The 21,358-nt window shown below is 53.4% G+C and overlaps 1 protein-coding gene across 3 annotated transcripts in view; it reads left to right on the forward strand.

Moving 5' to 3' along the window:
- Positions 1 to 21,358, forward strand: part of MPRIP (myosin phosphatase Rho interacting protein) — an 80,982-nt gene that overhangs the window by 51,828 nt on the left and 7,796 nt on the right. The window contains exons 14-23 of one of the 3 annotated variants that reach the window (XM_082064790.1): positions 2,822 to 3,407; positions 4,300 to 4,416; positions 7,213 to 11,079; positions 13,555 to 13,702; positions 14,307 to 14,424; positions 15,131 to 15,290; positions 15,426 to 15,545; positions 16,114 to 16,200; positions 16,798 to 16,960; positions 17,921 to 18,006. In XM_082064790.1, coding sequence (XP_081920916.1) covers positions 2,822 to 3,407; positions 4,300 to 4,416; positions 7,213 to 11,079; positions 13,555 to 13,702; positions 14,307 to 14,424; positions 15,131 to 15,290; positions 15,426 to 15,545; positions 16,114 to 16,200; positions 16,798 to 16,960; positions 17,921 to 18,006 — 5,452 coding nt within the window. Of the gene's footprint in view, positions 1 to 2,821; positions 3,408 to 4,299; positions 4,417 to 7,212; positions 11,080 to 13,554; positions 13,703 to 14,306; positions 14,425 to 15,130; positions 15,291 to 15,425; positions 15,546 to 16,113; positions 16,201 to 16,797; positions 16,961 to 17,920; positions 18,007 to 19,129; positions 19,192 to 21,358 lie in introns of all 3 variants that reach the window. The other 2 variants (XM_082064789.1, XM_082064788.1) reach the window with 2 other exon arrangements.

The raw sequence follows: 21,358 nt of genomic DNA on the forward strand, positions 1-21,358 counted from the left end.
TTACCCCAGTGAGAGGGTCCAAGCGCAGGTACCGGTTGGGCAGTAACTTGTTACGCTGCATAAACAGAACCGGGAATCTCAATCTTGGGCTGGGGAAAAGGGAATTATAGGTGCATTTCTTTCATTTTCCACCACGCTGGTTTTGGATGGGGTTAGAGCTGCGAAGGGCTGTGCCGTGCGTGGGGGCTGCGTTCACCCGGTGCCTGCTCGAAAACCTTTTGCCACGGCATGGGGGTGTGTGGGGTGTCCCAGCCCGTCCCGCCTGGATTTGGATACATCATTAATATCCGCACCTGGGGAGCGGCTTACAGACGGGGCTGCTGGAAAGCCGAAGGACAGATGGACAAAGGCTCCTGATGGGGAGGTGGCAAACATCGGCGCAGCATGAGAGGGGCATTATTCTGGATGCTCGGCTCTGCCGGGAGGGCAGCGTTCTCCCCGTCCCCAGGGCCACCTGCAGCCCTTCACTGTGTCTCTTTAACCCACTGCCGTTTCTCCACCGAGCCAAACACACGTTTTCTCGGTTACTCAAGTCCTAATTACTGTTTATATTGCTACGTGTGTCAGCAGCCGGGGAGGGGGCAGGTGCTGCGCTGCTCCCTGCCCTCAGCAATGCCCTGCAATCTGCAGAGGCACTAATTACACCCCGCTAATGATGTCCATGCAGATATGAAATACCCACAAAGAAAGAAGGTGGCTTCTTTGGCGCTGGGTCCTTGTTCGGCTCCCAGCCCGGTGAGGCTGAGTTGCCCAGTGCCCCCCAGTTCCCTGCAACCTTCACATGCTTCACTGCTCACAACTTGCACTCCTCCCAAAGCCACCTGTATTTAAAAAAACACCTTTTTGTTTTGACCTATAAATACCATTGTGAGGCAAAGAACCCCCCTCTCCCGTGTGATGTAAATTAATTTGTCTGGGATGGAAGAGACGTGAAATGCTTCAGCAGAATTAATAGCCGTGGCACACTTGCCGGGAGATGAAGTGAGAAACTTTGGGCCAGTCTTGTGAGTCTCTTTGCCCGATTCCCAGCGGCCGTCCCTGCGCTCCCTGACACACATCCCATGTCCTTTGGAAAGCAGCAGAGGAGAAATGAGCCTGTGAGAGACGACACCTCTAGAAATGCTGAGATTCTTCCACGTGGTATTTAGAGCAGTGTAATTTCTGTCTCTCAGCAATGTCCGACAGGCCCCAGGACCCCTTTTTTCCTTGTGCTCTTCTCCATTTTAAGGCTCCATCTCTTATTGAAAAGGCAGCTGTAATCACCCACTGACTCCAGACTAAGTGCCTGGCTTTGCAGTCATGCACTATCTTCAAATAGTTGAGAAGCAAGAAGGTTTCATTGTGGCGCCTTTTGGGTTTATTTTATTAGCTGCAAGTGGCTGAGCTGAAGCAGGAATTATATCCGAGCTGGTTTAACCTGTAACTGCCAGAGTTTCTTAAACCCAGCTCTACAGAGCCTGTGGTTTGATCCTGGGTGAAAGTGCATCGGAAGATACTAACCCTGGCCCCATGCAGAGTCATCTCTTCTGCTCCATTCCTTGTTCTGGGCACACGCGAGGTTGTTGGCTGCGGGAGCTGGGCTGTGTTATGGAGAAGCCGCGATGCTGCTGCTGCTCCCCCGGCTCTCGGCAGCCTCGGTGCACATGGTTGCAGAGCTCAGAGCCCCAGCAATGGTGGTTTGCCCACAGCAAAGCACTGGGGGAGCAGCTTTCCAGCTCTTCTAGAAAGCTCGTGGAAGCTGCACTGGAGGCTGGAGCCTGGGGAGATGCTGGAAGGGGGAGAGCCAGGAATCAGCCTGGCTGTGCCTCAGGAGGCATCTCGGGGGCTTGTGATAGTAAAGAGGGTTCAGCCCTTTGGGCTGGGCTTCCTCTGCAAACTCAGCATACTGCTATTTTCTTTTTTTTAATTTTGATCTGCATGTTCCAAGGCTGGCATGTCTACCTTTAATAAGCTAATACTGCATTATGGATTAGGTTGGCAACGGTATTGCCTTTCCCTATTAACTTTCCCCTGCTTGACAAGTATGTCTCCCCTCTCAACCCACCACCCTCTAACTCAGCACTAAAAAAAAATCATTCCTTGCTTGAGAAATCAGCATTTTCAGTGACTTCTGCCATGTGTTGAATAACTCTTGCTCTCCTTGCTACACCATACGGCATCCAGCCCCCATGTCACAGCGCTGCCCCCGAGGCTGGTTTCCCCAGGGGAGATCTGTGCCTTCAGCGCAGATAGCGGCAGGGAGAAGTTTTCGACCCATTATTACCTGACTTTGCCAAGCTCAAGGAAAAAAAAACCTTCCCCCTGTTACCCGAGACCTCTGGGAGCTGCTCCGTGTGTCTCCACCCTGCAGCCAGACTGACACTGGTGGGACTGGTGGCATCCTCCCAGCAAGTGACGTTGGCCATGTCGACCGGTGTGTGTGCACGGAGCCCTGCGGGCGGTGAGCCCACCAGCGGGTGCTGGAGGAGCTTTTGGAGCCTCTTCCCCGCCTGGCAGGATGGTTCGGGGTTGCTGCCTTGGCCGTGGGTCACGGTCACCAGCCCTGGGGTGGCTGCCGAGGAGGAGCGAGGTCGGGATGAGCCGCTGCTCTCCGGGGGGTGCCGCTTGCACCAAGGCTTTGCACACCAGCACGACCCCGGGGAAGGGCAGCGACAGCTCCTGCACCCGAGAGGTGACAGGAGACGGGCTGAGGGGCACCCACGTGGCATTGGCTTGGGCTTCCAGCAGCCCCTCTCCACCCAGCTCTTGGAGGCATGCGTGGGAGCACCTGGCCGCCTCGAGCACCCGCTGACGCTTTCCTTCACCCTCTCTCTCCTTGCAGCTCCCTGCCGGAAGAGAAAAGCAAAACAAGCTCTTCCTTCGAGACCGGTCCAAAGGCAAGCGAGAAGCCAGATGCAGAGCAAGCTGAGCTGGACCCCGAGCAGAAGCGGAGCCGTGCCCGGGAGCGCCGGCGAGAGGGACGGTCCAAGACCTTTGACTGGGCTGAATTTCGCCCCATCCAGCAAGCCCTGGCACAGGAGCGTGCAAATGCTGCAGACTCCTCCAAGAGCGGCTCTGCCGCCTTCCCCAGGGACGCTGGTGCCACTGATGCTGACCCGGGAGAGCTGGAGCGGGAGCGGGCCCGACGGCGGGAGGAACGGCGCAAGCGCTTCGAGATGATCGATGCTGTGGACGGGGCAGGGTCAGAAGAGGTGCTGAGGATGGAGGTGGACCGAATCCTGCCCGTCCCGGCGGACATCAAACCGCAAAACGTCCACGTGGAGATCGAGCAGCGCTGGCACCAGGTGGAGACCACCCCGCTGCGGGAGGAGAAGCAGATCCCCATCGCACCCCTGCACCTCGCCCACGCCGAGGACCAGGACGAGGGGCTGGCGAAGCAGCACTTGACCACACTGCTGGAGAAGGAGGTAAAGCGGGGTGTGTGGGGTGCAGGCTGCCTGCGAAATGGCCTCCAGGCCCCTGCAGAAAGCCTGAGCCAGGCTTAAAAAATCTGCATTTGTTCCTACTTCATAATAGCAATGAGTGGGGGTGCTGTAGGGTCCCCTGGGGAGCTGGCAGGCACAGATCCGTGTCCGTTCCCATAAAGCTCTGCCAGCAGCTTTCGTGTTCCCACAGCTGCAGGAAGGGCTGTTCTTGCAAGGGTAGGACTTCGTTACCCCCTGAGTTCATTACTGCCTCTGCAGTCAACGCAGCCAACACTTCTGTTGGTTGTTAGCCGGGTATAATTGACGGGTATCAACCAGACTTGAAATTCAAGCTCCTAATTCTGTGTGTCTCTGCAGCTGTAGAGATTTGTGTCTGCAAAACTACAAACTGGCTGGAGTTGTAGCACACACCACGAAGGTTCATTTTTGTGGAGCCTACTTCGAACAATCTTACGATTTTAGGAAAAGAAAGGAGGAGACTCAGTTCACTTGGCAGAATTCCATGCCTGGGATAACAAAGGTTGTTGTTAGTTGGGATTAAGGTGTATTAGCGGGAATGAAAGGGGAGCAGGCGTGGAGTAACCAGGAGTATCGCTGATCTGAACCGGGCTGAGATTTGTCTGGGTCACGCCTGGCACGAGCTGGTCCCCTTCATCCTTCGCTGCAGTGAGGTTTATGAATTAAACTAATACGTAGCTTAGTTCTCTTGGGGGGAGGGATTTTCCGTGGCAAAATGAAATCCCAGAGCAGAGCAAAGCAGCGGAGGCATCAGAATCCCTGTTTATTCTGTTCTACGTCCCCTCTGAGCTGGTTGTTCCTTATGGCCGACCCCCTGCCCACTCCCTGGCCGCTGTCTCTGTTTGTGTCCCTCCAGCTGGAGCAGAAGCAGAAGGAGGCCCTGGAGCTCCTGGAGCAGAACCGGCACCTGCAGGACCAGCTGAAAGTGGCACTGGGCCGGGAGCAGAGCGCCCGGGAGGGCTACGTGTTGCAGGTAGGAGAGCAGGGAGGAGAGAGGAATCCATCATCTTCCTCTGCGCCCCAAGGGGACCCTGGTGTGGCCTTCAGTCCAGGGTGCTCATGGGGACATCCTGGTTTACACGGGGATGTGCATCACTGAGTGGGCTGTGAGAGACTGGACCTTGCTGCAAATATTGTTGAATCTGTAGGCTCACCAGGGTCATCTGCTTAGCAAAACCTCTGATCTGGGATGCAATAGACAGAAAATAGCGTTATCTGCTGATGTCCCAGAGGGAGAACACCACAGCCATGGTAGATAGATGGTACCTCAGCAAAGTCCACCTCTGATCCGTCCTGTGCTGTGTTGCCTGTGCAGCAGGTGGTTTCTTCCATTACAAGGTGCTTTTCCTCAGTAAATCCTAGAAGTGTGTTTTGGAGGTTCTGGCAAAAGAGATGGGAGAGTCTCTTGGGAAGCCTTTCCTCCCCTCCTCCAAACAAAGCGGACTTTTTCCAGCCCTTCCTCTGGAAGGATCCGTGCCCGGAGGAGCCACGATGGCCACAGGGCAGCCTGTGGCTGCTCTCAGGGGTCCCTCGTCCTGTTTTGTGAAGGGGTAGCGTTTTGACCTGCTCGAATCTACCTGGCCAGACTGGCTTTGGGTCGCAGCAGCCCTGCGTGGCCGCACGCTGCGCTCCCAGGGCAGCAAACCTGGTGTGGGCACTGAACCTTACGTCCTTATTTCTCCCAGGAGTAATTTCCCCCAAAGAAGTTGCACAGGCAGCGGAGCCAGCCCAGGTTGGGGGGCATCTTGCCTGCCTTGCCACTGATCTCCTTGGAGGAGTTACTCATTAATGCATTTATTTCTGGAGTCCTCGAGCTGACGACGCTTGCTTGGAGGAGTTCCATTTTCACTTGGCAGCGCTGGGAGAGTAACTTAACTCCCACTTCCCTGGGGCAAAGGCATCCAACCTCCCTTTGCCTGGAGCCTGGAAAAATCAGGGAATGGCGCTAAAAGCTGGATGCTGAATCCACTGTCAGGTTGGGTGTGTTGAAGTTGGCCGTGGTGCCTTGGAAAGAGGAGGAGGAAGCCTGCAGAAGGGCTGAGCAAATCATCACTACAATGAGAAGTTACCCAAACTTTGACCTAGAAGCTGGAGAGGGTTTTTGGAAGGGTTGAAGGTGTTTGCTTGCTCCAGTCTAATGGTGGTGGATTTCCCTTGTGTTTCCCTGGGAGCAGAGGGATTAGAGTCTTGTTGCAGAAAGGAGTAACCCCAGGAAACCCTGCTGGGGTGAAGGGAGTGGAATCGGTGGGAGGGTTCTGCAGCCCAGCCCTTTTTTTGGACAAACCCTCTGAATTTCATGTGTCCCCCCCCCCACCTCCATCACACCTAATTTCGGAGAGTTTCCTACATTGTCTGTGGGGAGGGATGATGGAGGAGCCCCACTTCTGCCAGCCCGTCCCTCCTGAGCTGCTGGGAGGCACCAACCCCCCCTTGGCAGCATGACCAGCCCCATACTGACCCCCAAGCGCTGCCCCCATGTAAAAGACGCTGCACGTTCCATAAAGCAGCCGCTGAAATACCCACCCCGATGCATGTGCCCTGCACCGAAGCCTCTCTGGCCTCGTGTAACCTCTGTCGCTCTGAGCTTCCTCGGGACGGGCACCCCAACCTCGACCCCACCGGGAGGGACAAACCGCGGGGGCTCCTGCTCCTCGCAAACCGGAGACGTCCCCGGGCTCCGGACACGGCGGGCGGGAGGGGTCACATACTAACCTGTCCCGGGCGGAGATTCTTGCATGATTTTTGATGTAAAGCATGAAATTTAACTTAACATAACTGAGTGTCACATCTGTGGGCTTTTCCTTATCAGCAACCAGAGTACAGCAAGGCAGGCCAAATTCCTAGGCTAACGCTGTGCTTCTCTTGCCTCTTCCTGTCTGTGTATTTTTTTTTAAATATACATAATTTCTGTCACCTTTTGCATGACTCTCTGTGAGTTTTCTCTTTGCATGCTACATTGCTTTGGTTTGAATCTCACAAAGGTTGGTTTCTTTTACATTCTCATCACACATTTTCCCCTCCCTTCACTTGTCGGGCTTTTCATTTTGTCCTTTGTTGGTTTTTGGTTTTGCTTTTATTTTTATTTATTTTTGTTTTTGCAGGTAGAGAGATTAAATCCTCCTTAGTCTTAAACTTTAGCGTAACAACATCTCTTTAATGCGATGAGCAGCACTAAGTCCTGTTTGGCAGTCACAGAAATGACATCGCCACGCCGGCTGTCCTGTCTCCCTGCGTTTGGGTGGGATGTGATGTCATTTGCTGTCACCTCACTTTCTGTTGTTGCTTTTGGTCGGTAGGACTGTGTTACCTGAACTGTGCACTTTTTGTTTCACAGCAAGATGAACAAACATGCTATAAAAGCAGTTCCTTTCTTCTCGATCTGTTCCCATCCCCTTCTCACCCTTCCTGTTTTTCTCTCGTCTGTCCGTCTGTTTTACTGCTGGTGTTTCTTTTTCATTGTTTTTTGGTTCTATTTGATTTTGGTTTGTTTTTTTCCTTTCAGCCTGTTACTGTACAGCTGTTTTGATGTTGTGGTCCATGTTTTCTGTTACTGGAAAGCAATTGTCGCTCATTCAAAAAAAAAAAAAAAAGAGTTGGTTAAAACAAACCAAAAAAATTGTGCCAAGAACAAATCATCCCAATTGGAACATGTGGGTAGCAGCCAAATCGCTGCAAGGAGCATTTCTGTGGCCTGCCTGGCCAGAGGTGTGACACTCAGAAGGGAGAGCCAAGAGTGTTACTAATCTACTATTTAATCAATTTTTTTAAGACCGAGGTGGCCGCCTCGCCATCAGGTGCGTGGCAGAGGCTTCACAAAGTCAACCAAGACCTCCAAAGCGAGCTGGAAGCCCAATGCCAGCGTCAAGAGCTGATCAATCAGCAGATTCAGTCGCTGAAGCGCAGCTACGCCGAGGCCAAGGACGTGATCCGGCACCACGAGGCCGAGATTCAGAGCCTGCAGGCGAGGCTCAGCAACGCGGCGGCCGAGCTCTCCATCAAGGAGCAAACCCTGGCCAAGCTCCGCAACGACCTGAGGAGTGAAAAAGAGAAGGCCAAGGAGCAGCTGGAGGAGTGGCAGCACGGCGAGGCCGCGCTCAGCTCCCAGCTGAAGGCCAGCGAGCAGAAGCTGAAGAACGCGGAGGCTTTGCTCCTGGAGAAGACCCAGGAGCTGCGGGACCTGGAGATGCAACAGGCTTTGCAGAGGGACCATCAGAAGGAGGTGCAGAGGCTCCAGGACAGGATCGCGGACCTGAGCAGGCAGCTGAATGCGAGCGAGCAAGCGCGGATCCTCATGGAGGAGAAGCTGCAGAAGAATTACGAGGCTTTGCTGGAGAGCTGCGAGAGGGAAAGGCAGGTTTTAATACGGAGTCTGAAGGAGGTGGAGGATAAGGCCAACGAGTATGAGAACCAGCTGCAAAATACCGAGCAGCAAATGGAGATTCTGCAGAAGGAGAAGCTGAGTGCCAAGTTTGAAGGCAGCGAGCTCGTCCACCAGCTGGAGGAGCAGCTGGTGATGAAGGAGGCCAGCATCCAGAAACTGGCGGAGCACATCAAGGAGCTGGAAAGGGAAAGAGATCAGATCAAATGTCGCTTCCACGAGCTCATGAATCAGGTCGCCGAGTCGGATAACGAAGTCGCAAAGCTGCAAGCAAAGTTGAAAATGGAAGAGACCAACTACCACAATCTGGAGCGATCATTTGAGGAGGTGTCGGATCAGTTCCAGGGTGTGCAGAAGGTGCTGAAAGAAAAAGAAGAAGAGCTGAGACACGTTAAGGAAATGCACTTGAGAATTGTGGAGAAGAAGGATCAAGATCTCAGTGAGGCCTTGGTTAAAATGGTCGCTTTAGATAGCAGTTTAGAGGAGACTAAAGTAAAGCTAAAGGCCAAGGAGGAGGCTTTAAAGAAATTAGCTAATATAGGCACAGCCCCGTGTGCTGAGGAGGCAGAAGACCTTGGCCCCAGTCTGGAGGCTGACGAAAGTCAAGCATCCCAACTGGGGCAGGCTCTGCAAACTCAGGATGTCCTCCCAGCTCTGACTTACGCACTGAAGGAGGAGGAGGATGAGGTTCTTGAGACCAGTCAGAGGCAAGTAGAGGAATTTGGCTCCCCATCCAAAGCTGTAGAGCTCCAGGACCAAGAGTTAGTTCAGAAAGCCTTAGCAAAGCCTGACGTAGGAATCATGGGGGCCAAGAGGCAAAGAATCCGTTTCTCAAGCATCCAGTGCCAAAAATACATCCATCTGGACGGATCAGAGAAGAACTGGACAAGCAGTACCTCTTCAGACACGAGCCAAGACAGGTCGCTGTCTGAAGAAAGCATGTCATCAGAGCCAGCCCTTGGTTACCCATCGTCGGGGACAAGCGACTCCGAGACCTATCTCTCAATCATCCATTCCCTGGAGACCAAACTTTATATTACAGAGGAAAAACTCAAAGACGTAACAATGAAGCTTGAAAGCCAGCACGGCCATAATCAGGAGACGCTCATCGCACTCCACCATCAGTGGGCCAGCACGGAGTCCCAGCTGCGGGATCAGCTTCAGACCAGCTTATCTCAAGTCAGCGCTTTGATGTCGCAGCTGGAGAGCGAGAGGCAGGAAAAGTTCAAGCTCATAGAAAATCACGTTAGCAAGCTGGGAGGTTTCCAAGTGAAAAACGATCAAGCGCTGACTTGTTTAGAGAAGTGCAGGGAGCAACTAAGATCTTTGCCCACATCAGACAAGGAAAAAGAGGGTGATTTGTTCCTTGTCGCTTTGTCCAGCATGGAAACCACCTTATCAAATGCAATCCAAGCCTTGAGAGGGGTGTCAGTCCCCTCGGAGTATCAGCAGGGTGAAAGCCTTATCGCGGGAAGCCCCACTCCAGAAGGAGGGTTTTTGGGCGAAGAGAAGCACGTCTCCAAGGAGCAGCGAGCGGGAACGTTTGACGCCGGCCAGCTGAGGTGGCTTTCAGAGAGAGTGGCATTCGAGGCCTCTCTCATCAACCGAATCGCAGAGTCTTTGAAAAATGCAAGTTCTGAGATATCTCAGCTCCTGAGAGAGATCCAGGGAACGGCTGAGGTGGTTTTGTTGGAGCCGGGAAATGTTTCTCATACAGCAGTCGACTTGGCCAGTGTCCTATCTAAGAAGCTGCTGCTGGAAGGGGAGTTCTGGAGCCAGGTGGAGGAGCTGAGAGTGCACTTGAGCACCAGAGAAGGAGAAGCTGAGGGCAAAACAGAAACAACAGGTTTGGGCTTTTCTCCATGTTTTCTCGGTGCTGTAGCAGATGCTACATTGATCAAGGCGGAACTTGGGTTTGTCGCACAGAAAATGAGAGAATCTTTTCATCAGAGGTTAAAAACAATCGAAGAAGACCTCCATAATACCAAAACAGCTCTCCAGCAGCATAAATGCATGTTGGAGGAGATCATCAAAGCATACAGGACTCCTGATTTTGACAGAGTTATGCACCAGATTTCTGAAGCACTCGAAATTCAGAAAGATGCTTCAGAAAGAACCCAAATCTCCTGGGACGGGAGCCGCCTCCGAATGGTGCCGTGTCAGGAATTAGCCAAGGCGGAGGAGACTGGTGGTCTGCCCGACCATAGTGGTGAAGCTCTTGTTTCCATTCAGGAAGATCTTGCCCAACAACTAAAGGACAAATCAAACGTTCTGAAGGAAATCTCTGTTGCCTTACTCTCCCTGCCTCCCGAGGAGGCAGTGAGAGACTGCCAGAAGCTCCTGAAGATATCTCAGAGTCTTTCCTACCATTCGTGCATGGGAGACCTTGAACGCTATTCCTCTTTGTTAGTCCAGGATGCGATAGTTCAGGCTCAGGTTTGTTACGCTGCTTGCAAAGTCCGACTGGAGTACGAGAGAGAGCTGAAGTCCTACAAGGAGTCCTTGCAGAGCATGGACGTGCTCTGCCAGGAGCGCGTCAAGACGGTCTCGCTCCTTCGGGACGAGTACGAAGACTTGCTCAGAAAGCAGCAGGGTGAGTACGGCGAGGTGATCGCCATGCTGGAACGGGAGAACGCCGACCTCAAAGCGAAGGTGTCCCAGCTCGAGAGTCAGCGAAGACTCTTGGAGGAAGAAGAGCGTCGACACAACAACAGCTTGAGCGAATTGCAGGGACGGTATGAGGAGGAGATTCGAAACGTGATAGAGCAACTAAACAGGACAGAGGATGCTCTGAAGGCTGAGAGGGCGGAGGGTCTCAACCAGCTGGATGCCATCGTCCGTGACAAGCAGAACATGGAGCAGTATCACCTGGAGCAGATGCAGATGCTGGAGGACAAATTCCAGGCCAAGATCAAGGAGCTGCAGGTCATCCACGGCGAGGAGCTGCAGGCGTTGCAGGAGCACTACGGCCAGAACCTGCAGCGCCTGCAGGAGACGCTGGACGAGTACCAGAGGCGGCACCCGGAGGTGTCCCCCCCGGCAGGCCCGGGCGGTGGGGACACCTGGGTGGCCGGTGAGGCAGGTGGCACCGGGCAGGGCCCCGGCGGTGACCTGGACTCCATGCACGGTCTGAGGGAGCGTATCCAGGAGCTGGAGGCGCAGATGAACGTCATGAGGGATGAGCTGGAGAACAAGCACCTGGAGGGCAACGCTACCACCTTGAGGGAAAAATACCAGAAAGACTTTGAAAACTTAAAGGTCTTGATAAGTTTAACGCTTTCTGCTTTCTGCTGCTGAGCGTATGGGAGGGCGCGTTCGGTCCTGGGGTTTGCTTGCTGAAATAAGGGGTGTCCCCCAAGAGAGCCAGCGTGTCAAAACAAGCCCCAAAGTGTTAGAAAGGCCTCTGTAAATCGTGGCCTTTCCCTTTTCTCCACGCTGGGGTATTCTAAATGCATTGCTGAGCACTCTGTATCAGTGGGAGAGTTGATTACTGGAGGCAATCTCTGCGTGTAGAGGGAGGGAGGGTTTCCAAGGAGCTCAATAACTTCACGTTATCCTTCAGTATGAAGACCGTAGTGTTTCTTCTCATACCTAAGACGTACGTTTTGTTCGTGACTTCCCTTTAAAAGCATTCCTCAACTCTGTCCTTCCCAGTCTGATCAAATCTCCAGTCTGTCTCTGCTGCCCTCAAAAATGTTAAGATGAAATGGAAACTTAGCGCTCTCATAGTGTATGTTCCTGGGGAGAGAGCTGCAAACAGATGCCAAATTCCATAGCAAAGCAAAGCTCCTCTGCGCGAGGCTGCGAGGAGAACCACCCTGGTGTTGCACACCGGCGATTCTTTACACAACAAACAGTGCACAGTTGTGGGAAACCCGGTCTGGGAGCAGAAAAACCCGGTGGCAATGAAGTGCCTGGGGTGTCCGGGGGAGGGAGAGCTGCTGGGCAGAAACAGGACAGCAGTGGTGGTCACTGAACGCTGTCTCCTCCATCGTAACCCTTAGAAAGGAAAGAAACCTTCTTGGGTCAGTGGGACACGCGGGTGACGCCTTGTCCTGCGAGCTACCCACCAAACGTGGACATTTGTACCAGGGGATGTTCTTGGTTTGGGAGAAGCAAAAAGTCCAGAACCAAAACAGAGGCTGAAAAATAACAAGCAAGGAACCTGACCTCCTGCCTCTGGTTTCAGCTTTGCTTTGCCAAATTTTCTGTTTGCCTGGCGGGAGGGCGAGGAGCATCTTCTGGGCAGAGTGGGAGCAGGGCGAACCAGCCTCTCTGAATCTTGCAGGGGGACAAACAGCAAAATAGAAACTTTCCTTGGTTAGAAAGCTAACCAGGCGATTGCAAACCTGTTCAATTTACAGGTTAAAACATACTCAATCCTTCTCTTCCGAAGCTGATGGAGAACGTAACATCAGTAACACCAGATACTGATTTGTACCTGTTCAAATCTCCTGGATTTATAGCAATGCATTTACAATACATTAAATACTGACTCTACAGCCAGACCTGTAGAGGAACCTCCACCATTTTTCTCCAGCATTAGAGGTTTTAATGAAGGACCCTGCAAAGCTGCTTCGTGCCTCTCCGGAGTCAGCCAAGTCCAGACATGTTCTGGCACTGAGTTATGAGGGGTTTTTTTTAAAAAAAGGCTGAGAAAATGCAGAATGCCTCAGGATTCAAGCTTGAAGGGGAGCAATAAAAGCACCAGAGATGAAAACTGGGGATGAGAGCAGCACAGGTTACAGAGCATTAAACAACAAAGTGATGCTGAAGAGCATGTGTTGGCAGAGGTCAGCAGGTGCTAGGCTGTCATGAGCAATTCTGTCACTGGGGGTGTGAATTTGTCCCCCTTTACCTTTCTATGGAGTCCCAATGGCTCCGTAGGTGGCAGTTCTCGCTTCTCAAGGAAAAGATGAATGTGAACCAAGAAGAAATCCGCTGAAATCAGGAAATAAAGCCGGCTTCTAACATTAAGAGGGAGAAAAGCCCGGTGCAGCACTTAGCATCAGGGTTGCCCCTAAATGTCTGACACAACTCGTGCAGGCCCCTTCCCAGCTTGTATCTTGAGCCTGCCGGGAGCTTTGCTGTCCTGTGTCTGTCCTGCAGCTGTCGGTCTGTCCAGGGTCCCGATGTGCTTGGCGGGACATCTGGGCTGTCAGCTGAAAACAGCTTTTTCATCCGTGCCGCTGCGGAGGCAGGAGGGGGGTCTGCGCCGGGACAGGACCGGGCTGGGGCTGAAGTCTCACGGCTGGTGGCTCCCGAGTCCCCAGAGCGCTGCTCCCCTGGCCTGGTCTAAGTTCACTCCTCGTAATTAGCAAATAATGGCCTGTGCAGCATTTGAAGCGATACTGGGTTGGGAATTAAGGTCCTGTTGCTGTCACAAGTCGTTTGTTTTCCACCCCAGAGGTAGCCGCATAAAATCAGGCATTGCAAAAGAGAGCAGAAGGGGCACAGCAGGTTTTTTTTCTTTTTCTTAACATATATTTGCATTCCCCAGTCTGGTGTGACCTCAGACCTACCCTGTCCTTTCACCGGAGCTGTCAGGGGTTGAGCTGACGGGACGAGCTCTGACCCATCTGTGAGGTCCATCCTTGGCCGGCTCCTCCATGGTTGGGGAGGGAGAAGATCCCCATGATGGAGCCAGGAACTTGAGCTCCTGGTGGGCTCCCCACCGCTGTGACACCAGCCTCACACTCCCGGGTCAACCCCTTCCCCTCGTCCCTTTTGCAGGCAACATGTGAAAGGGGCTTTGCAGCCATGGAGGAGACACACCAGAAGAAGATCGAGGACCTGCAGCGGCAGCACCAGCGGGAGCTGGAGAAGCTGCGGGAGGAGAAGGACCGCCTGTTGGCAGAAGAAACAGCTGCCACCATTTCAGGTAAATGGGGACAAACCAGAGGGTCCCCAGCGGTGGGGCAGCTCCGTGTCATTGGGGACATGAGGACGGTGTTTGCTCCAGCGTGGAGGAGCAGAGTGTGGGGTGGGATGAGGGCCAGGTGGGGCTCATGGAGAGAGGCCAGTGGGATGTATGTTTATGGTGGACACCCATCTCCTGGTCCTTCTCCAGGCTTGATATCCCTCTCCTTGGCTGTAACACAGTCTGGTCCATCTTCAGTTCCATCTCAGAAAGGCGTTAATTGTTGCCATGGTTAATTTATTGCCAATTCCACACTGAATTTATTCTTTGGTACCCCAGGGAGTTTTAAAACGCTGGAGCCCAGGGTCTCTGCACTAGGAGTCCCACATCCATGAAACAACGTGTGAATCGGACAATCATTTGGACTTAATTAAAAAGTGGGATTTGCAGAAGCCCCTTTGTTGCTTTGCAGCCACGGGCACAGACTGACGGGGCTGCGAAGCAGTGGGAAGTTTGCTGGATGATTCGGGCTTTGATTTAAAAATCAAACGAAAACTCAAAAAAAAACCCCAAACGCCCTTGGGTGGAGCAGCTCTGGGTGCTAACGCTGTGCTGTCCCACGCAGCCATCGAAGCCATGAAGAACGCACACCGGGAGGAGCTGGAGCGGGAGCTGGAGAAGTCCCAGCGCTCCCAGATCAGCAGCGTCAACGCCGACATCGAGGCGCTCCGGAGGCAATACCTGTGAGTCCATCATCATCCTCTGCGTCTCGCGGCGAGATGATGTGTGGGGGAGACCCCTTCCTCCCCTTCGATTTCAGTAATGAGTTAGGGACAGACCTGTCATCGCAGGGACCTTTTCTTTTGGTCCCAACTCAGCTGCACTGTTGCGAGGCTCCTGGTTGCCCATGATGTTTCAAGCTCCAGGTCAGCGTCTGCACACAACCCAAATTCAGCTGCTTTATGGTCACCAGAAGTAGCAGACGTGCACAGACAGTGCTGCTTTTCACGCAGCTGCAGCGGGATGGTTGCCCAACCAAATTTAACCGGATGAGGAGAAAGCATTTAGCGCTTTGTGGCAAGGCTGTCCTTGTGTAGGAGCTGAACAAAACAGGCAGCTTTATTAACCTTGATGCATTACATAAGATGTTTTCACTGTGTAAATACACAAGGTCCCAAGTGTCCAGAGCAAACTTGATAGATCTCAGCTCAGTTTTTGGAAACCTGAGGAGGTCCTGCCATTTAACCTAGAGAAAGACCTCCCGTCCCCTTTGGTGCCCAAGCACCGCTGCACTGGCAGAAGGAGGGCTGGCTCACTGTGGTTTTTCCCAAAGAGAATGTGTAAGTCCTCAGTGCTCAAATCCCTGTTGTGTTGTCCCGGGGTGCTGGAGGAAGAGCGGGCAGAGCGGTGTGTGCGGGGAGGGCACTAACCCAGCCTGTGCTGCTGCAGGGAGGAGCTGCAGTCGGTGCAGCGGGAGCTGGAGGTGCTTTCGGAGCAGTATTCACAGAAGTGTTTGGAGAACGCTCACCTGGCGCAGGCGCTGGAGGCTGAGAGGCAGGCCCTCCGGCAGTGCCAGCGCGAGAACCAGGAGCTCAACGCCCACAACCAGGTGAGGGTCCCTGTCCCCGCCGTGTCCTGAGGCGGCCAGCACAGGCAGGAGGTGATGGGCAAACCGCCCGACGGGCTCCGTGCTGAGCCGTGGACGTGCTCCCCCTTTCCACAACGTCTCTCCTTCTCTTCCCAGGAGCTGAATAACCGCCTGGCTGCGGAGATCACGCGATTGCGGACCCTGCTGACCGGGGAGGGAGGAGGAGAGGCTGCTGGATCGCCTCTCACGCAGGGCAAGGATGCCTACGAGCTGGAGGTGAGCTCTGCCACACCGAAAAAGCAGCTTTGGTGGGCACAGGTGCCTCTGGGCCCCCAGGAGCCTGTCACAGGCTGGACAAGGCTCTGAGCAACCTGATCTGGGTGAAGATGTCCCTGCTCATGGCAGGGGTTGGACTGGATGAGCTCGGAAGGTCCCTTCCAACCCAAACTGTTCTGTGATTCTATCCCTCTATGCATCCATGCATGGCTGGGCAGCACCGTGCATTGTGGGGCAAAATGGGGCCAGGAGCTTTTGGAATCCTGATCTTCCCTTCTCCCCATTCCCTGCTTGTCCCCTGGGATCCAGTCCATGCAAAGCAGCGGGGACTAATGTAAACCAAGGGGTGTGCAGGGAGCACAGTGGTCGTGCGAGCTTGGGTGAGGTCCCACGAGACCCAGGAGAGATTTTCTTAACACGAACCAGAAGACGGGTGAACAGCAGCTTTGGAGCTGGTGTGGGACCGAGCTTCCAGCCCTGGCTGGGTTGTCACCAGGCACAGCGGGAGAACATCTTGGGATCACGCTGCTTCTGCTCGGCTGTGAACACGCTGCTTCTGTTCCCACAGGTCCTGCTGCGGGTCAAAGAATCAGAAATCCAGTACCTGAAGCAGGAGATCAGCTCCCTCAAAGACGAGCTGCAGACGGCGCTGAGGGTAATGCCCAGGGACATTTCTGCAAACGCTCTTGCAGGCTGTGCTGCTCCTCTGTGTGCGTGCTTAGATTTCAGCTCACTTATCCCCACGTTTCAAACAACATTTATTTTTTTCCCTTGATTGGAATTGAATAGCCATTCTGGTGTGATCAGTAAAGCGCTCCACAACTGTATCAGCTCAGGACTTTCCCCTTCTCCCTTCTTGTGGGAAAACATCCCCTTCAGTGTTTTTCCCTGTTTCCTGTCACATCAGATCAGATTTGAAATGGCAAAAGTGATCAGAGCCTCCCAGCATCAGGTCTGGTTTGCTCCAGACGGCCTCTTTGCCAAGGCTGTTTCGGGGAACTCTGCTTCAATTCTCTGTCTTTGCTAAAATGAAAACCCACAAACAATCCTGTAGCGAGGGGGCTGTGTGCACAGGCTGTGAGATGCAGCTTCGAGAGTGTGTGTGAAATGTGTGTGTTACCCCCAGCCGAGCGTTTCTCCTCGCTACCGGCTCTTCCGTCGGCGTTTGCCAAGCTCCTCTTCAGCGCATTCACAACCCCCTCGGCTCCAGCTGTGCCTGACTCCAGCTGTGTCGTTCTTATTCCTTTGCCAGGATAAGAAATACGCCAGCGACAAGTACAAAGACATCTACACGGAGCTGAGCATCGTCAAGGCCAAGGCAGACTGTGATATCAGCAGGTTGAAAGAGCAGCTGAAAGCAGCCACAGAAGCTCAGGGAGAGAAATCCCCTGTGAACACCACTGTATCAGGATATGGTCAGTCCTCCAGCAGCTCTAAGCGATCGTGGGTTTCCTGAGATAACACGTGCGCCCTGGCACACAAGCCCTGATGCAGGAACGGGGCTGAGTGGTGCTTTTTTTTTGCCATTTTGTGCTGCTTCCCATGCTTGCTCCTTGCAGACGGTCTCACCAGAGGTGGCAGGGACCAGGTGGACCTGAATTCCTGTCTCATGGTAGTTTCTCCTTCCAGCCCTGTGAGTGGGAAGCTGGTGGGCTTTGAAAGCCACCTGGCATTTTGTAGTGGGAAAACCTCATGCCACACATTTGCTCCTGTACTGAGCACTGGTGAGGCCAAACCTCGAATTTGGGGTCAGTTTTGGGCCCCTCAGGACAAGAAAGCCCTTGAGGTTCTGAGTGAATTGAGAGAAGGGAACGGAGCTGGTGAGGGGCTGGAGCACAAGTGTGATGGGAGCGGCTGAGGGACCTGGGGGGTTCAGCTGGAGAACAGGAGCTGAGGGGAGACCTTCTGATCTCTGAACTGCCTGAAAGGAGCTTGGAGCCAGGGGGGGTCGGGCTCTGCTCCCCAGGAACAAGCGTCAGGAGCAGAGGAAACGGCCTCAAGTTGCGCCAGGGGAGGTTGAGGTTGGATCTGGGGAACAATTTCTTCCCCAAAGGGCTGTTGGGCATTGGAACAGGCTGCCCAGGGCAGTGCTGGAGTCACCATCCCTGGAGGGTTGAACAGACAGAGATGAGGTTCTCAGAGACATGGGGCAGTGCCAGGGGTGGGTTAATGGTTGGACTTGATGATCTTGAGGGTCTTTTCCAACCAAAATGATTCTATGATTCTAGACACCGTGCAGGGCAGCAGAGACCCCTGCGAGTCCCCTCTGCCCTTCAGCAGTGCTGCCTGGGCCGGGAGGGCAGAACAGCCCCAGCCCCACTCCTCGCAGACCACACAGGTACCAGGCTGACGCTGTTTCTTTTGCTTCTCCCCAGATATTATGAAATCAAAAAGCAACCCTGATTTCTTGAAGAAAGACAGATCCAGTGTTAGCCGGCAACTAAGGAATATCAGGTCAAAGGTGAGTGATGAAAATACCCAGCGTTACTCTCCGGTGGGGGTCCCAGGTGGGAAGGAATTGGTAGGGAAAGGAGACTGAGGATTTCCCAGTTACTAGAGTTAGTCTGGGTAAAAAAGTGACCTTTTGACTGCAAAACGGCTGGTGTGCAGCCAGGCAGGACACACACACTCCTGACCCTGCTGAGATTGAGATGTGAAGCTGCTCCCTGCTTTAAAAAAGGATGAAGTTCACCCTGTTCTTTGGTCTTTCACAGGAGGACTCTCCCCATATTTGCTCCCTGTTTTCAGTTGAAATTCAATGGTGTCAATAGGTGGAAATGTGCACATCGTTCTCAGTTTTACAGTGTTCACTGCAAGATTTTTGGTCTTTATATGGAACAACGATGCCTTTGTCCTGGGTGTATTCAACACACGCTTAATTTGTGTGTTAACGTGGTGCAGGTGGCCCTGTGTTTGTCCGACCGTTCTGTACCTGCTGTGGGTCCCAAAGCCCAGGTGATGCTTTGCCAAGTTCACCTGCTGACAGCCAGAGTTCCCTCACGGCTGTTCCTGTGGGACCACAGGGACAAAAAGGGCAAGTAAAGCCACTGAGAAGCCATCGTTGGTAGGAAGGAAAAGAAAGTAGGTCAGTTGGAAGGAAGGTGAACATGGGCAGAACCTGCTTTGCCTCTTCCCACTGGACACCTGGTGTCTCGTGCTGTTTGAAGTGGTTGAGACCTTGGGCAGAGCGAAAAGCCGGGCAGGCAGAAGGCTTTGAGCTCGGTGCCCATGCTGGGGAAACCGTCACCACCCGAGCCTGGGTCATCGGCTTGGGGTGTCTGTGCTGCACCCAGGAAATACAGAGCGCGTCTCTGCGCATTTCAGGGGCAGCCAGACCTGCTGGGCCAGGTCTGATGTTGGGTTTCCCTTCACCACTTCAATTCAGACCATTTTATCTTGTGTTCGCTCGTCTGTGTTGCTTGGTGGGGGAAGGAGAGCAGAGCAAGCATGGGCTCTGCCTGCTCGCATCACTGCTGGGGGGGCTGGGGCTGCGCGGACTCCAATGCTTTTAGGATTTATGAGCTTCTTGTTTTGTTTTGTTTGTTTTTGTTTTTTTTCTTTACTTTGCTTTTTTCCTTCAACAGTCCGTTATTGAGCAGGTCTCATGGGATAACTGAAATGAACCCGAGTCCAGGTTCCCTGCCACGTAGGTAAACAAAGCGGCACCCACCAAGCGACGCAGCCGCCCCTGGAGCGGCTCACTCTGCATGCACTGCTCACACCTCCACGGCAAACCACAGCCCTTCCTTCTCTTAACGACTGACCGGTTTATTTACGGCTAATTATTTTACTGGGGTGGAGGGGAGTGGGAAGGGAGAAGTCAGCGGATCGCGATGAAACGCAATCTCTCTGGCTCTCCCCCCGGGGAATTTGGCTTTCTTGTCTTCCCGCTCCTCCCACCCTCGCCAACACAGCGAACCAGCACGGAGAGGATTTGGACATGGTGGGGCACGTCCTCCTGTTTGCTGTGTTGGGAGCGCGGGACGCCGAGTGTGCATGCTTGAATGACTCTGCATGCCTCAGACTAAACTGCAGCAACATCCAGGTCTTGTAGGAAAAAAACACCAAACAGCCGTTTTGCTGTTAGCCAAGTGGAGGAGTGGGTCAGTGATACCTGTCAATGCCTTTCCCACAAAGGTCTGTAGCGTGTAAAGTGGTGCCCCCCGTCTTGGTTGCAGAGGAGATGCCCGAAATTTCCTCTACGCATAATTTCTGCTTCTTTAGGTTGATATGTGCTTGAGCAAAAAAGTGTTCCTTGCCCAGTAACCTCCTCCAGCTCCCCGCTGCCCACCCTGCTGCTCCCCGGCCCACACGCTGGCCCGAGGCTGCCGAGCTCCCCCAGCAACAGGAGGGAGCTGATGAGAAATGAGGCCGATCCTAATGACCCAAATCTCTTGAGTAACCGGAGCAATAGTTAATTCACTGGCTCGTGGTGAAGACCGGGGTTAGAACATCTGCAGAGGGAGGTCAGAAGAGAGGGGAGCTCCCCAGCGCGGTGGCAGCGGGGCGGCTGGGGAGCCCTAGGAGGTCTGATGGAGAATCCCTTTATCACAGATTTCATCCATCAGGCTCCCCTCATCAGCAACTCGAATGGGTTGTCAGGCTGCCTGAGGGCTGAATTTACTGGAATTTGCACCATCAGGCAGAACAGTCTAATGGTTTGTGTTTGTCTCCGTCCATGTAATGGGAAATCAGATGCATGAACTGGAATGCAGGGGTTGCTGCCTATTTAAAGAGGCCCAAAGTAAACTTCCTTGAGGAAGTGGATGCTCAGAGATCCGCATCCCAAGGGACTCCGCTGCCCCTTGAGAAGAAAGCAAACGGCATTTGTAAATGCAAACCAATCCGTTTCAGTGCTTTCATTTCCGTACTGCTTCGCAAAGCTGTTCTGTATTCATGGGCCTGTGGGAAGAGAAACATTTAAAGAAATACAGTAACCATGGGAATCTGCACAGGCTCGGAGCAAGTTTATCATGGAGTCCTGCCTTGATAAACACGCGTTAAAGAAAACCCAGCCCAAAAGTTGTAACCAGCTGCTATGATTGTACAGTCCTCCAGCACCACAGTCAGGTAATAAAAGCAAAAGGGGACGTGGCTGCCTGTTAATAGGAGGGACTTTGTGTTCAGGTCTGTGCCTTGTCTCGGTCTATAAAGCAAATAACGTTCCAGCTGCAGAGTGAATTCCTTGCAAGTTGCAAAGAACCAGTTTGCAGGCGGGGTGACCTGCGGGGTGCCTGTCCCAGAGCAGGAGCAGCCCAGCAACGAAAGCTTTTCCAGCATGCGGGGGCAGAGCTGTTGCTCCAGCTGTTGGTTGGAGAGATGTCTGTGCCTCCTCTGTAAAGGGACAACTCGCTGCCTGGTGCTCTGTGCCCCTGAAGCCCCTGCACCACAGCTTTGGGGCCGCAGGATGGAGGGAGGGTTGGATTTAGGCTTGTGTGTCTGCTCAGACTGGTCTCAGGTTAAAGCTGTTGTGCAGGGGACAAGAATTTGCAAGAGCTTGAGGTGCTGAGGTTCTCAGGGACATGGGGCAGTGCCAGGGGTGGGTTAATGGTTGGACTTGATGATCTTGAGGGTCTTTTCCAACCAAAATGATTTTATGATTCTATACCCTTCACAGTGTTGTTTTCCTGGGTCCCCACATGTAGGCAACAGATTTCACAAATCCAAATGCCAAGGGCTAGCAGGGCAGGCTTTTCTGTTGCCTCGCTGAGTGTTGTGCCATGAAATCTGGATGCTGCATCAGATCAGCCCTGGAGCGGGCATTCCACACGTCCTCTGTCTAACCCTGCGCAGTAGAGGCAGCTTTGGCTTGG

Source organism: Streptopelia decaocto (genome assembly GCF_964273445.1).
Source record: "Streptopelia decaocto genome assembly, chromosome: 13".
In the NCBI taxonomy this organism is placed as follows: domain Eukaryota; kingdom Metazoa; phylum Chordata; class Aves; order Columbiformes; family Columbidae; genus Streptopelia; species Streptopelia decaocto.